Source organism: Amphiprion ocellaris, chromosome 18 (genome assembly GCF_022539595.1).
Source record: "Amphiprion ocellaris isolate individual 3 ecotype Okinawa chromosome 18, ASM2253959v1, whole genome shotgun sequence".
Lineage (NCBI taxonomy): Eukaryota > Metazoa > Chordata > Actinopteri > Pomacentridae > Amphiprion > Amphiprion ocellaris.
The window spans coordinates 33,088,094-33,104,010 of NC_072783.1; the positions used below are offsets into that span (position 1 = coordinate 33,088,094).

The 15,917-nt window shown below is 42.4% G+C and overlaps 1 protein-coding gene across 19 annotated transcripts in view; it reads left to right on the plus strand.

Moving 5' to 3' along the window:
• The first annotated feature begins 7,949 nt into the window (after positions 1-7,949).
• Positions 7,950-15,917, plus strand: part of LOC111580270 (calcium/calmodulin-dependent protein kinase type II subunit gamma) — a 41,470-nt gene continuing 33,502 nt past the window's right edge. For 7 of the 19 annotated variants that reach the window (XM_023287930.3, XM_035956153.2, XM_023287932.3 and 4 more), the window contains exons 1-2: positions 7,950-8,168; positions 10,163-10,257. In XM_023287930.3, coding sequence (XP_023143698.1) covers positions 8,104-8,168; positions 10,163-10,257 — 160 coding nt within the window. In that variant the 5' untranslated portion in view covers positions 7,950-8,103. The remainder of the gene's footprint in view (positions 8,169-10,162; positions 10,258-15,917) is intronic. The other 12 variants (XM_023287937.3, XM_023287938.3, XM_023287935.3 and 9 more) reach the window with 2 other exon arrangements.

Sequence of the window (15,917 nt, forward strand, 5' to 3'; positions counted from 1 at the left end):
AAGTTCAGAGTTTTGGATTTAAATCTCCCCTTAACCAAATCGTTTCCCTGATGATTCTTTATGAGCGATGCAAATTCTCAGCTGAGGAAAAATGTATCTGAAAACATGCTGATCTGTTCGCTGCTAAAACCACTGAATGAAGTCGTGCAGTTAAAGTATCACGTTGCCACAGAAGCCAACATATATTGAGTTGGTGATGCAGAAATCACACAAGTAGGTTTTTATGTTTGGTCCTTATTTGCAGCCAAGTCCGTTTACACAGATGCAGCTGATAGAAAACAGATTAGAAGATTGATTATTCAAAAATCCAAGTGATATTGTGCATTTTAGGACAGTGTCAGACCTTAATGGACTTCAATACAATATCATGTTTAATTCTATGAAGTTTAAAGTGTAACAGCTTGAATGTGCAGCTGTCTGTCAGAAATAAGCGCCTGCACTGATCGGTAAAATGAATATATTAACACGTTTACCAGTTTTTTTTTATCATCATTCCATCATTTGAGGTGGCAGCACTTTTTAACTTTCTACATTTTTATTTTCCTTGTTCTTCATTAAAACAAACTGCTGACTGAAGCAGCTGCACCAGATCATTTCATTTTGTGTGAAAGAAGAGTCAAATGATGCCTTCTTTTATGGAGTTTGAAGCCTGAAAGCCTGAGTTAAGAAAGAAAGTTGCTAACCACCTTCATGTTACCTGTTGTCTTCGACTGGGGCTTTAGTTACAGCCACACTGCCGCCACTCTGAGCTGAGAAGCTGGGATGGAAATTATGAACCACAGCCTGAAGTGAAGGAACTGACTCTGAAAGAACCCCCACAATTCAGTTTCATCAGTTAGTGATAAATATAAAGCACCATCAATGGAGAAAAATGACCATGAAAGTAACATTAAGACATGCCTGGTGCTTTATAGCTTTATACTTGGTTACAGTTTTGCAGCCAAATCTGATATTTACAATTTTAAAGCTGGTTTTAAAGCTGAATAAAGCTCAATTTTTAAGTTTTTCCTTTTTCTTGAGTCAAATTCTTTTTAAATTTTACTCTTACCTTGAGATGCCTCGTCTGTTACATGTGCAGCAATGTTTTCCTCCATTTTTTTCCAGTTCTTTCATCCTCTCATAGTCACTGATCCTCAGTGGACATCATGGCATCTGCCTGCACACTTTCAGTCACTTACATCCGGACAATCAGTAACTCTCCTTAAAAAACAAACAGTATTCCTTCAAATAGAAGCCATTTACAGTAACTAACATCTTTGAAGACAAAGGAAATGCTTATGGACTTCAGCAGCGACAGTGATTGCCATCCGTTTTACACTCTGAGCGTAAATCACATGGCACATGAGCGCTGCTTAAGAGCACAATGGTATTTGAATAAAAGAAACTTGTCTCCTTCCTGGGCGAAGCAAACAGGAAGTGGTATTTCTTGTCTGCAGTCTTGCTTTTTTTTTATCCTTGAATGAATAGCAACAGTTCAGTTTCATTTACTGCTAAATGAATCTTAGTTTAATAAAAACACCTGTAACAACCCCTGATTTATTGTCCTTATTAGGAAATAATACAGCGTCAGAATGATTGATCGGAACAGTTTTTTAGTTTGTCGTAATGTAAATCTTACCAGCTAGATGTCAGGATTTCACACACAGGCACAACAAAGACAAATTGTGTAACTTCTGCAAATCCCAAAAGTTTAAGAAATAACCATAAAACCAACTAATAGAACATAATGCTAAAAAGTACAAAAAACTAAACACATTGTGTAGAAACTTACAGTAGAGAATCACAGGAAGACTGGATTGTAAAAGTAGTAAAATGTTTACCAATGCTTTAGGGACTATTGCAAGTATTTTATCATTAAAGCAAAAGGCAAATGAAAGATTTGGCTAAACACGATCAATAGATGAAAAGTTAAGGATGAGAAACATTAACACACATTAGCCTTTTCCAGAAGGGAACATTGATGTCGCTTCCAAATTTGATTCCATCCACGAAATGATCACAACACATTTCACAAATATGATTAAATAAAATATAAAACAAATCTACTTCATTCACAATGGTGCCAAAAGAAGTACAGTAAAATAACAATTTCATAAAAATACAGTAGTTGTTCAGCTTTATGACCACACTATGAACTACATTAGCTCAGTGTTGTTTGTTCACAGCAGTACTATGTAATGTAGCTCTGAATCACTGACCTGACTCTGGATCCTCACTGGGAATTATAACGTTTTACTCTTGTGAAATTTCTCACAGCCGCAGTTACATGGTGGGAAACTGAAACACTCTCACAAATGTTTGTGCTCAACAAAAAATGAACACAACTGTTTGCATCAATCTTCTAATGAAATTATGTTCAGTCAGATAAACTACACTGAGCTACAGGAATTAAGCATTCCTCTACAATCCAAGGTATTTTTAATCACCATGTACTTCATGCTTGGTAACAGAAGCACAAGTCAATAGATAAAAAATAAGTTGTTTAATGGGTTTTTCAACATTATTTGAAAGAAATATTTGAGTGTCGTGTACAAAATTACCACACCTATGAAAGCAAACTGTAAATTCTCCCTCCTGAACCTCCTCCAACCCCATCAGTTTTGGCGTGCAGCGGTCAAGAGGATTAATTCTGGGCTTCATGGCAATGTCCCAGCAGAGAATATTCCCAAATTCATCGCCTTAGTGGAGCTTATTTGTAAGAGAAATGATTCTCACCTTGAAAGGCTCTTTGTATAACATTAGTTCAGCCTGCAGGTCCTCTAACACACAATCTCCAGATATGTTAAGACGGTCATTCTTACAGCTCATCAAAATGATGTTTGGAACTTTAACACAATCTTTTTCTTGCAACTATGCATTTATTTAAGTTGTGGGTTTGAAAACCCTAAATTATTGTGTAAAGCGTAGTTACAACAACATAAAGAGGGCATTTAACTGGATAAACCAAACATTTCAATGCTTCTATGATGGTGCAATTAAAAACTGCCATAATGTGATATTTTACCTTGAGTTAACTTTGACAGGAGGTCATTATATGTCGGTTTGCTCTGCTGTAGAGTTCTCCAGGTTCCAGCTGGAGAACAGTAGTGTATAGCAGAGAGAAAAGATGCATTAACTTTGTAGAAAAATACAAGAAATGCATTGAAAAACAGGATTATAAAGTGTTCAGGCCTCCATTATTTTCAGCATTTATTTTATTGTACACAGTCCTAGATGGGTCACGACTGTCTCTTTCATTCAGACCAAAGTACCACTGAAATGTCCTAAACTCAGCTCGATTCAGCTGCTCCAGGTAATCTAATTACAATTTTTCAACTCGCTCAAGTGCCGTCATTATTAACTTTCTACAAGCTTATGTTGAGGTAAACAGAGCTGGGAACTTACTGTGACAAAGAAAAGCAAGAAGTTAGAATTTATAGAACAAAATGAGAAACATTCAACATCCAGAGTCTCATTAGAGCTGACCTGACAGCTTCAAAACCAGAAAAATAGTTTTCAGGTGGAAAAACTATTTGAAAATAACTTTAAGCTATGCATAATTACTTTTCACATTTAAGTTTTATGGAAAGTATGATGCCTGGCCAAAAATATTGAGTTTTAGGGGTTAATTTTGTCTTTACAATTTACTTTATCTAACTTGGGAAAAAAACCTACTGTATGCAAAAATCCATTCTAATAAACCTCCTTCCATCTACCACAATATAAAACTTTCTCATTAGTGCGGTATCAGTGTGGAGAACAACTGTATTCCTTATCAGGTCTCAGTTGTTTTCCGTGTCCCGTCCTGCAGCTGTGCCTGTTGAACACAGGGTGGAAGCAAAGCCCAGGTTGTGCTCTGCCGGTTTTGCTGCATGTACAGTACGGGCTCTGACTGATCCAATTCACTTCAGTTTTATTTGCATAGCGCCAAATCATAACACACTGGTTGTCATATCGGGCCACTTTGCATAGCAAGGTCAAGATCTGACAAAACTGTAGAAAGAAGGCGAGCAATTCCCTTCTTGAGGAAGCACTTGGCGACAGGAGGGAGGAAAAAGTCGCTTTCGATAGAAGAACCCTGCGACAGAAGCAGATTCAGGGTGGGCGGCTGACTGCTTCGACTGGCTGGGGTGAGACATGCTGCACATATCTTTTCCTTCCCACCGTCACCAAGTGCTTGCTCAAGGGGGAATGATTGGGTTTCTCTCTATAATACTGTAAAGTCTTATCCTCCTTTGTATGGTACAGTGTGTATAGATATATATGTTGTCTATACACTCAAACACTAAGTAACAGGTCTCTTAGAAGGAAGCAAACTTATACTGCCACAGAGATTCGGTGGTCTGCAATGCAGAAACTGCAATTTTTCAGTGTTCAGTTTCTAGTGTCTTCCACTCCAACTGACAGAGGATGAGCTGGACCAGAATACAAATCAAAACAAATGGAATATGGGCGACACAAAACATGAACGGTGTAGGCCTGACTGCAGTGGAAAGACACAGAGCAAGTGACATAATACAGAGAAGCTGTTTCTTATGTAGGCCTTGGAAATGAATGCAGCCAAAAATCAAAACAATTCAAACTATCCTTTAATATAATTTACTGATCACACTTTCATCTTATATATTCATAAAAATGTTGCAGTTAGGAGCTGCTCTTCTCCTTACTTCCCTGTGCAAATGCTGCTAATAGCGACCAACAATGAGTTTAAATTGTGTAACTTTCACAGGTGCAGCTGCTGTACTGCATCCAACTGACCTCTAGTGGAGAGAACACAGTAGTGTATAGAGGAAAGGAAAACACAGGTTTAAGGCACTTCCTCATTGACTTCCCTTTCAAACCTGGATTCTACCTCCATCTTTTCTATATTATTGTCCACCCCTCCCTGTTCACTACAGCCCAGCACACCAGCTCACATACAACTCTACTCAAACACTATAAAACTACCCTTTACTAGACAATGGCAAGTTGTAATAGTGAAGTAATTCAATTGGGTCCAAAAACTGAAGCTAGCGTCTCGTTTACCCACAATCCTGCGCTGTACATGTGCTACTAAAAATATGGATTCCACGGAACATTCACTCCACAACGGGTTTGCATATCTTCAGTCCGCCCACCTCTCCACCACTCAGTGCAGCCCAGCACACCAGCTCACCAATGTTTGTCTCCAAACATTGTAATGCTACTAGGTGAAATATCGTAGTAATTCAGTGTTCGACCTGGAATCAGATTCTGAAGAAGAATATTGCTACAGGAAGTCCCACCCTCAAGCTAATGGGATTGGTTCCTGAGATTTGTTACATATGAAACCCCGGGAAGCCTGAATCTATGTTTTGGAGACTGTAATCGGTGAACTGCAGTTTCAATGCTGAAATGCTCAGATATGGTGTTTACTCCTTATTTCACTCATGATTTGTCTTCTGGTATATAAAAAGCACCATATGGACATGTAGACAAGGTAAAATAAAAGACTTGACTTTCACAAGATGGGGGACTTCTCATTTTTAGGTAGATTAAAGTGTCAGTTCTGATTTATTTGGACTATTGTGGCTACTGCTCTTGTATCTCAGCCAGAGCATGATGAGGCAGATGCTGTTGAATTTCCAGCAGTGCCCCTGCAACAGAGGAGACTACACAAACTCGAAATGACTAAGCCCTATAATCATCAAAAACAGGAGCTGAGTACATGTCGCCTCTGCTTTTTGCCGCGATGCTCAAAAACTTACCATTATTTATTTATCCTGTCCGAGCTGACTGAGCAAAGCGGCGTTTCATCAGCAACACCCTGCTTTTCCAGCCATGCAGCCACACTGAGCTCTGGGTGATGCACGGCGGATGCCACGGCCGTCAAACGACAGACTCGCCGAGCAGTTGGGGGTCAGTAGCTTATTGCTCCGAGGCATCACGACAGTTATCTGCTGAAGGAAGAGAGCATGCTACTCATTCACTTCCCCCAGCCAGATGATTTTCTCCCAAAAGCACTGGAGAATGGGAGCGTCATGACTCAGCTCTTGGCCCCGTCCACCCTCTCAGTTGTGATGATGTAACAGATGGCATATTCACCCTCATTAGTCACAACAAAGGAAAAGTCATGCCTAAATGTATCGCAGCTACTGAAGGCCCTCTGACTGCACAAAATTAGTCTATTCTGGATACAAACATAACTCTGGTTAGCGATTGGACTCTGCTACAAACAGAAATGTGATATTTTGGCTCTGCAGATATAGAAATAACTTCAACTGGTGCCATAAAAAAAAGCCTACTTGATGAGTTTCTGCAGCTGTGGGTTCACTAAAGGAAATCTGGCGAGGTGCATTTAATATAGTGAAACATGCACGCAGCCTTTGCACGACATCCCCATTCAGTTGCTGATTGTCTAGTCCACAGCTTCCCTCAGCTTGCATTTAAAACACATGACTAAGTGCAAGAGCATCCTCATGTCATCTTACAATTTTCATTGCAAAATCAAGAGAGAAGCCTTAGTCATTCGGTGATCTGTTTCTGATGTAACACATATAAGCTGCACAGTATGATGCACATAAGGTGGTTCGAGTTGAAGATAGAACTGACTGTAATAAAATGACAAGAATAACACTAAAATATGAGAAACAGCCAGACTTTTTTTCTTCTTCTTTCTGGCTGATTTGAGCTGAAACCATCCTACTTTCTCTTCTCTCTACGCTCACTCCTCTTCCCTCCTCTGCTCCTCTGTCTCTCATGAAGCAGGCCAGGCGTAGTGTGTGGTCGGTGTGAGATAACAAAGGCTGAGGAGTTCACCATTATATAACTTGTGTGGAGGCTGAGGAGGTGGAGGAAGAGGAGGAGAGGCAGCAGGGTTAGCACGTAGGAAAAGGAGGGCAGGAGAGGGCCAGTAGCCTATGTTGCAGTGCTCATTTGTCTTCCACATAACACACGAACATGCACACACACCAACATGCTGGCCTCCTTTTTCCCTGTTCTCCATCACCTATTCAGCAGGCTGCACTTGCAGAAATGGCCTTGTAATATTTGAACTTTTTCAGCTTTGTGTTCCCACGCTGACAACCACCCATAAAGATTTTGAAGTGAAGTCACCATTTTCTCTCTGTGTGTTTCTCTGACAGTGTCTATGTGGTGTTGTCCCACCTTGGAGTGCTGAGCAGGCAGCTGCACACACAAACACACAAACACCGGGCCTCTAAGTGTAACTCTCAAAGCTCTATGGCTCCCTCCAGCCCCACCCGCCCGTCCTCTGATGGCCTCCCACTCATGCCACATTAAACATTTAGTGAGGCACTCTGGATCTGTGTGACACCATCTTTTAGCGCCGCCGAGCTAACAGCACTCACACTGTGGAAAAACATAGGTGCGTGCTCATCAGTAGAAACCTGATACAGCAGTCACACTATTCCATCCCTGATCTTCCTCTCCCTCTGTCTGTCTTGTAGCAAAGCTCTCTAATGCAAAGGCAAAATCAGTGGTTCAGAAAGACCTGTGTTCAGAGCAAGACCTGCATTAATCAGTATTGATCCCTGGAGTGTGTGTTGGTATGCGTGTGTGTGTGTGTGTGTGTGTGTGTGTGTGTGTGTGTGTGTGTGTGTGTGTCACAGTTTGCCTCTGCTGCAGTGAGGTGTGACCCAGGGTTGGGTGTATCCCAGCCAGTGCAGTAAAAAAAAGAAAAAAATACTGCTGGGATGCTCCCCTGCAATATTTGGAAGAGGCAGAAAGTGGAAGCTGTTTTTCAGGCTGACTTTTACCTAATAAGTCACGTCACTGTGATGCAATGCACCCAGGGGGCGAAAAAGTGATTTATTTAGCATAAATGAGGGAAACAATTCAGCTCCCTCTCCCCACATTTTCAGTGACTTCATTGAACTGGAGGCCCTGATCTCGTGCTGCACGAGTCTATTCTCGCGAGGATTCCTGCCCTTTACTACACACACATCATCATCACCCCTCCTCCTCCTCTCCCCAGCCCCTCCCTTTCCGTCTCTGCTCCTCTCTCCTCTCCAGTCTTGCCTGCCTGTCAGAAAGGTGCTCCAGTGTCGGAGGCTAGGCTACCCTCCTCTCGGACCCCGTACGAGAGCCAAGCCGCCGTCGTACCCCAAGGCTCGGGCTCCCCGCCGTCTGCTCACGGCTCCGACCATGGCAACTACCGCTACTTCCACCCGGTTCACCGACGAGTACCAGCTGTACGAGGAGCTCGGGAAGTAAGCAGCAGCCGCGGTGTTCCACTGTGCATCGTGTTTGTCTTGTCGTTTAGTCCCCCACCCCCGCAACCTCGCCTTCTGGTTAGCCAGCTAGCGGGCGATAGTTAGCTCAGATAGCTCACGGTCCGGCCGTGTTGTGCGGTTGAATGGTTTGTCATTGTGCGTGAAGCGGAGTGTGTTGTCGTGGTGCAGTCAGGCTAAATACCCGCTGCTATCGGCTAACTAGCTGCCCCCGCAGTAACGGAGACGGCGCACTGCCGTTCAGCCACTAGCCGACGAGCTACCATGCTGGTACCGATAAACTAGCCCAGTTAGCCACTTAGCGCTAGTTGCGTCTTTTAGGATGAGTAAACAATAAATAAACGGTGGCTGGTGCGGGAACAGCTCTTAGCTCTTCCGTGTTTGCTAGCCGGTATTTTCTGGTCTGCCGGACCCGCCAGCGGGGCCCCGAGAGACGCCGGAGACGTGTCCCTGTGACATTTGGCCGGCCCCCGGGTCTGACAGCTCCGTGAGGGCTCGGCAGACCGGAGGCTGCGGTCGCTAGCTAACTAGGCCGAGCAGCTGCAGATGATTTAACCGTGCTGAGGAACGCTACGTACCCCCGGATCACCTAACGAGGAAGTTATTCGGTCCGGGCGGCTTTTTGTTAAATACGCTCCGCACAGCAGCCGAGCTCACCGCGGTGTTATAAGGAACGTCGGTGCGGCTCCGGCGGTTATAACGGCAGTTTTGGCGTTTGCCGTGTAGGAGCCACTGACGTGTTTTCTCGGTATTTTGATGACGGCAAGAAAAAAACCGGGCCACTACCTGCTCTGTTTCGGCAGCAGCAGCGGCAGCATCTGTTGTTGTTGGCCGGCGGTGCCTGTTCCCCCTGTTGTACCCAAACCATCATCATCATCATCATCCTCACCATCCTCCTCCTCATCATCATCCTCACCATCCTCATCATCATCATCATCATCAGCAGCAGCAGAAGCAGGGCGACACTGGCTTTATAAAGATACACTGGCCTTAATTTCCAGCTGCCATTTCCAGAGTCTCTAATAATTGACCGTAATCGATGGCACTGGTTGCACAGCCACTGCACTGGCACACACACACCTACACACCCTGCACAGTGGGTCTATGTGGTGGACCCTCTCCAGACTGACCACTTACATTGGCTTATGTTTCTGCAGCCGTTTGTTAATGCATTTTGCTCCGTCACAGGTTATTAACGTCAAACGCACTGACTTGTACTTGTGTCACCTGTCACCTCTCATTTACTGGTAAATAATTGAAACTAGGAGCAGAGTGCAGCAGCAGCCCTCTATATATCATCCAGAGGAGTAAAACGCAGCCATCCTCTTTCAGGAAAACTGCAGGGGTGAGAAACTGCAGCCTGCAAGGCACTATGAAAATCATGTATAATTACTTCTTCTGTAATGGTCAAAATTGTACAATCAGCAGAGCTGCTAGGAGAGCATCCGTTTGGGTCAATTTGAAACTCCTCAGAGTAGCAGTTGCTCTGTAGTGTATTATGTGCTTCCTTTTTTATGTTTGAGCAGATTTATAACTGTGTCTGTATTAAATGTTGACTATTGTGTTGCGCGAGATGCCGCCCAGTCTGTGCTGCCTGTTGCAAATTGAATTTCCTCTGGGGCAGTAGGTTGCGTTGTATTGTGTGCATATCAGAGATTAGCAAAAGAACTTGGTCATTCACTTCTAATCCAAGGCCGCAGCTGAAGCATGTTTTATTGCTGCCGGTTTGCTCGATTGTCCCACCTTTTTCAGGTCGTGTACGCTGATGCAGTGATAGTAATGATGACTGTTAAAAAAAAAAAAAAACAACAAAACAAAACTGTGAGCCAAAAAGAGAGACATATTGTTAGCAAACACAAACAAACCACTGCCACATGTGCGGATTGCAGTTTCAATGTCACACTTTGTGGATGTGTGACAGAGAGAATGTGAAATGGAACTGATTTTTGGTTGTTTATCCTCTTTCTTCTTAGGGGAGCTTTTTCAGTGGTGCGTAGGTGTGTAAAGAAGTCATCAGGACAGGAATATGCTGCAAAAATCATCAACACTAAGAAGCTGTCTGCAAGAGGTATGGTCACACCTCGCACACTCACACAGACACTGATATGTGCATGTTTGGTTTGTTTGTGACGAATATTGTAAAGTAGAGCTATATGATGTGTAATATTTGCATTGTTTTACATTGAAGTTTCTGGTAATTCTTTTGAGCTGCAGTTCATAGATATAATAACTTGGCTAAATGCCTGTTTGTGGCTAATCCAATGAGCTACATACCTGACAAATCAACATTCTCCTTCCTATTGATAGACAAATCTTGGATATTCAATAATAAAGCAGTTCAACTCATCGATTTCCAGCTTTTCCAGCTATGGCCTAGCAGAGATACTAGTTATAATTTCACTGGTGTTCTGCAACACCATCTTTGCTGGCTTACGTCATTTCGCTGTGTGCATCGTCACACTGCCCGGCCTTATCAGAAGCTGTGCTCTTAAATGAGAGTCCCACAATCCCAATAGTGGAAAAAAAGAAAACCTTCTGTTCCATCATTCCGTCTGTTGGGAGTTCTTATCAGCAACCTCTTGATAGTGTAGTGACGCTCTTTATAAACACTGTATTGAAGTAGTTTTGCATCTCTGTAGTGCGATTGGACAAATGCTGCCTCTTAATAGGAGGGTCATACGGAGGATATTGATGGATTAGCACGTTCACTTTGCTTCACACCTGAGTTTTATTTGTTGCTGTATGTTTGCGCCTCCCCGCAGAGATCCCCACCTACGTGTACATGCCTGGCGTGGCGTGATGACGTGGGCTCATGTCACTATGTCAGAACCTCCCCTGGCTTCGGTCTCAGACACTTAATTGCGTTCTACTCTTTTTTTGTATCCGGCAAATTAGACCCGCAGACTCCTTCCGGGCATTCACACACACCTGGTTTCCTTTGTTCTCCTTTCCTGCACTCTCCCATTACCTCTGTGCCTCTTTCTCAACTAGCCTCTCTCCCTCATTGCCTTTCTCTTGTATTTCTGCGAAGGGGGATTGGTTTGTATTGAGGCTAATCCACTTATGCTAAATGTATCTCATCAACCACTAAGACCCCACGGATTCCATAGGCGCCTCCCTGTTTGCCCTGTTGTTGTCTGCGTCTGATGGCATGTGTGTGTGTGAAAGTGAGACAGAGGGAGCAGGGTTTATTCTAATAGAGCATGTCTGTTTTGTATGAGAGCGTTGTAATGCCTTTATTGTTCTATCCCTGCCATCAAGTGTCGACATCGGGCAGCTTCCAGTATTAATGTCCCACCAAGGAAAAATAAGGGCTCAGCAGAAAACTGTTGGCTCTTTGCAGAGGCAGGGAGCACAATGTAGGCCTGTGTATGTGTGTGTTTTTGCCAGGGGAGAAGAAAGCCGGCCAGGAGAGGAGGAGGAGGATTTTAGAACAGTATAGTCTTGCAAGGAGTTCAGTGACACTCCTCACTAGGGAGGCAAGGTGAAAGGAGACAGAGAAGGAGGCGCGATAGAGCGAGCAAGCGAAGGAAGAGAATTTTTTGCGAACAATTGCAGTAGGCTGCCTTGCTGATGCAACCTGGACCTACACGCAAACAAAAACACAACGTCCACACCAGGCGACCGGTGCGTGAGCAGGCAGCTTGCCCGGTAGGATTTGGGTGGGTTTTTTTAGCCCGATGGGGCGAGTATGACCTCACGCGTGGCCTGGTGGGTAAGTCTCTCAAAGCTCTGGTAAACACTGCAGTAATCTGAGGAGGGGAGGGGGGGACAGGGAGGGAATGGAAGGAAGGAAGGAAGGAAACCAAAGAAGGAAGGAACATGATGTTGGGGATGGATGCAGGTAGCAGGCTGTGGGGTAATCTGGTCTACAGGGGGGCAGTTTGGTACGGATGCAGAAGCACAATAGGCACCCCCAAAAATATACACCTGATTGTCACCCCAAAGAAACAGGTCTTATTTGTGATAGCTTCAGTTAAAAATGATGCAGGAGCTTGTTTGATCGGCAAACACTAGAAAGATGAGAATATGTTGCTCAAAATTTCACAAAAAATGGAATAAATTGGGTTCAAAGAATAAAATGAATGGCCTTTCTATTAGGAATCATTTAAGAGGCACAAATCATATATCATATGGCAGTGCACAAAGTGCTGCGTTGGTGTAATGCGAGTTTATCTGCATGGAATGAGTGTTCCATTTTATTTTGTTGTTGATGATTGAAGTGACTGTGGAAAGTGGATGGCTGCTGCATTGTCTGCTGCAACACTGTGTGCGTGTGTGTGTGTGTGTGTGTGCGTGTGTGTGAGTGAGAGAGTCAGAGTGAGACAGACCATCCACTTTAATGCACTACCTTAATACTTTGTCTTTGTGTCTTACAGTCAGTGCCTTGTGGATGCATAATTGGCCCAGTGAAGTTTATTTCAGTTGTGCTACTTTACGAGTAGTACTTATTGCTCAGCGTTTTCCCGAATTTCCACTTCAATCCAGCTGGTTTGTTGGTCACCCTCTGTAGCCAGAGTCTCTAATAATACTCGTAATAATCGCAAACCACTGGGATTTAGATGCTGTTCCTCCTGAGTAAAGCGTAGTTGTGCTCCTCAATATCCATGGCAGTCGACCTGTCATAGCTTTTTTTAAAATATAGAAATCATCTTCCTGTGTAGCTAGCTACCTTCCCAGCTTTAGTCATGAAAGACGGTGACAGAACAAAGGTGAAAAAATGGCAGGGTCATAACAGTTACTGTAAATTGATTTGAAGATATACTATCTCTTGAATTAGTATGTTTTTATTCATCGTGAAAAGTTAAATTACCTACGCTTTGGCAGCAGCTTTTGTGCTAGCACAAATTGGCAAACAAACGATGTTGTTGGACTGAATAATGCTGTGAAATCAAACAGCCATTCAGTCTGATTATCAGGGTGTCCGGAGACTGTTTCCTGCTATTGAACAGAAAGTTTCTCTCTGGAGGGCAGCTCATGTTATGTGTAGCGGTTACCATGGAGACCGTAATAGCTGCTAATTGGGCACTCGCATCACACTCCAAAAGTCTAAGTTCTGATTAAAGAGACAGATTATACTGATTTAACTTTTAACAAGCGCTTCCCTCTGTGAAGGTATCATACTGCCAGATAGGCGGGTGGGACTGTTTTTTAGACATTTTACGTGACACTCGAGGTTAAAGAGATATTATGTGTGCTTTTCATTATGCTAACTCGCATCCTCTCTTCTCTCGTGGCTTGGAAATCGTACCCACTGCGCCATCGTGGAGGATCTTCAATTTACTTAAATGTACCTCCAGGAGAGAGGAGGATATGCAGGTGTATCTAGGTCTATCAAGTGGTGTGACATATGATTGCCACATCTTCAGGGAAATTAGTTTGATTGGACAGGTGATAGAGTTGCAGCACATCGTAAGTAACTGGTGTTGCTCAGGACTAAGGAACGACAGATTTGTTATTTGGCTGCTTCAGCTCCTTACAAGAAAAGCGAGGGAAGCGAGGAGACATGATAGCATAAAGAAAATCAACCTGTGTGCATTAAACAAGTGGTAATGATTATGATATAGTTTCAGTATTCTTTATAATTGGTGTTTTGTTCAGGGGTTTTCCAGTTTTAGGGCACTGTCTTCACTGAGTAAAATAAGATAAAATCCAAATTATGAATGGCTGTATTTAGACACTTTTCTCAGTGGAAATGTAAGGAATACTGGATACGTATTTCCTGTGTACAATATAAACTGGTGACAAATAGACTCTAAGATGGCGTGTTAATATGTCTATAGTAACACACGTGCGTGGCTGGACAGCCATAGAATAAGGCTGCTTTAGAATTTTCGGTCAAGAAAATGTGTTCATGCTTGCTCAGATTCGTAGTATTGTGTACTTACTGATGTGTTTGTCAATATTAATTTAGCTAGTATTAGACTTCGTGTTGAGTCAAAATGAACCACTTCACCTAAAAATCAACCCGGTTTGATGAGGGCTACGTGATTTACCATTTCAGCATCAAAGTTAGGATGTTCACATGCACAATAGTGGAATCACAGGAATGCGATGAGAGGCAGATTAACGCAAAACATCATGTTGCAGCTTTATTTGCTGCTCGATCCAAAAGTGAATTTACACCATTCTCATTTTCTATGATTACCCTACAAAAGAAGTTTGGCATTACTGTGATTTAGCGGCACTTCTTTTCACTTTTACTCACCAGACGTGGAGTTTGCTAACATGCAGGCTGCACATGTGCAGCGAAACAAACCAGAAGAGGAGAAAAACACAAAGAAGGAAGATTTGGTAGCAATAAAGAAACACAATGTCAGTTGTAGGGTGTGTATTGATAAGCAGACATTCAATAAATGAGGTGTTTTGAGTACAGTGTAATTTATATTTTGCATTTATGAGATGCGGTGAATTCAGGTGAAGAAGAACATCATCTTCAGTCTCATTTTGCTGCACAGATTTGTACATTTGCAGAGATGTAGCACATGGTGAAAGAGAAAATAGTGCTCTTTATTTAAATGTGAAAGTGGATAAACATATTCTGTCTCAAAATGTAATGAACAACTGCATTGATTTTGCTCATCATTGTGCAGACTTAGCCCTAGTGGTATGGAAATATTGTGGCAGAAAAAAGACAGAAAAGCTGATGTTGACCAAAAACAGGTTCGCTGTTGCAAGTGTCTTGCAGTTGTTGCCACTACTTGAAGCAACACAACGAACTGTTTGACTCTTTAAATCAACACCACAAAGTTCTGAGCAAAGCAAAAAGCTGTATTTCTAAAACCTTTTCTAGCATCTCACCATATGAGAAAGATTTCAAATGGCTTCAGAGTAAAAGTAATTTTTTGGGGCTTTTTAAAAAATTTTGTTTGTGCGTTATTTTTATCTATGCAGCTGCACTCCCCTACAAAATCGCCTTATTTGTTCTACACAGTGTCCCTAAAGTGTGAACACAGGAAATCTGACTTTGTCGAAAGATTAAATTCATCTGCTACCTCTCAATATGTCCATCCGTCACGTCCACTGAGAAGTGCCAGTTCAAATCTTCTTTCTTCTTTGGACAAAGCCATTTTTAATCTGTGGAGGCTAAAATATATAGTGAATGATATTTCCTATGTTTCCAGACACACCTTGTAGAACAGGTGTACCAAACTCATTTTAGTTCAGGGACCTCATTCAGCCCAATTTGATAAATCATAACATAACAACCTTTAAATAGGACAACTCAAAAACTTTCCCCTTGTTATAGTGTAAAAAAATGCTTTCTGAAAATGTTCACATTTAATGAACTATCGTTTTTCAAAACATTATGAACAACCTGAACTTTTTTTTTTTAAAGAAAAATAAGAGCAGTTTCAGCAATATTATGCCAGTTTGTCATTTACACATTACAACTTACAGATGACAGTGTATCTACCAAGTTACAAGACATTTAGTTACAGATATCTGGAACTGAACAATATAATAATTTACAGCTTGTCAAGATTTAGAAATCTTTTTAAATTTACATTCATTTCCACATCTGTGTTGTTATCCTGACCACCTGAACTGACACACCACACAAACTGAAGTGGGAACTGTTCAGGAAAAGGTTACCTACCTGAACCTAGCATTTGATATTGGTACTTTATCAGTCTTAAACTACTAGAAAGGGAGTGGAAGTGGTGTCACTGGATTCCCAATGCAGCGTATACAAAAAACAATAAGCGGCGTAGAGCCATTTCTAGT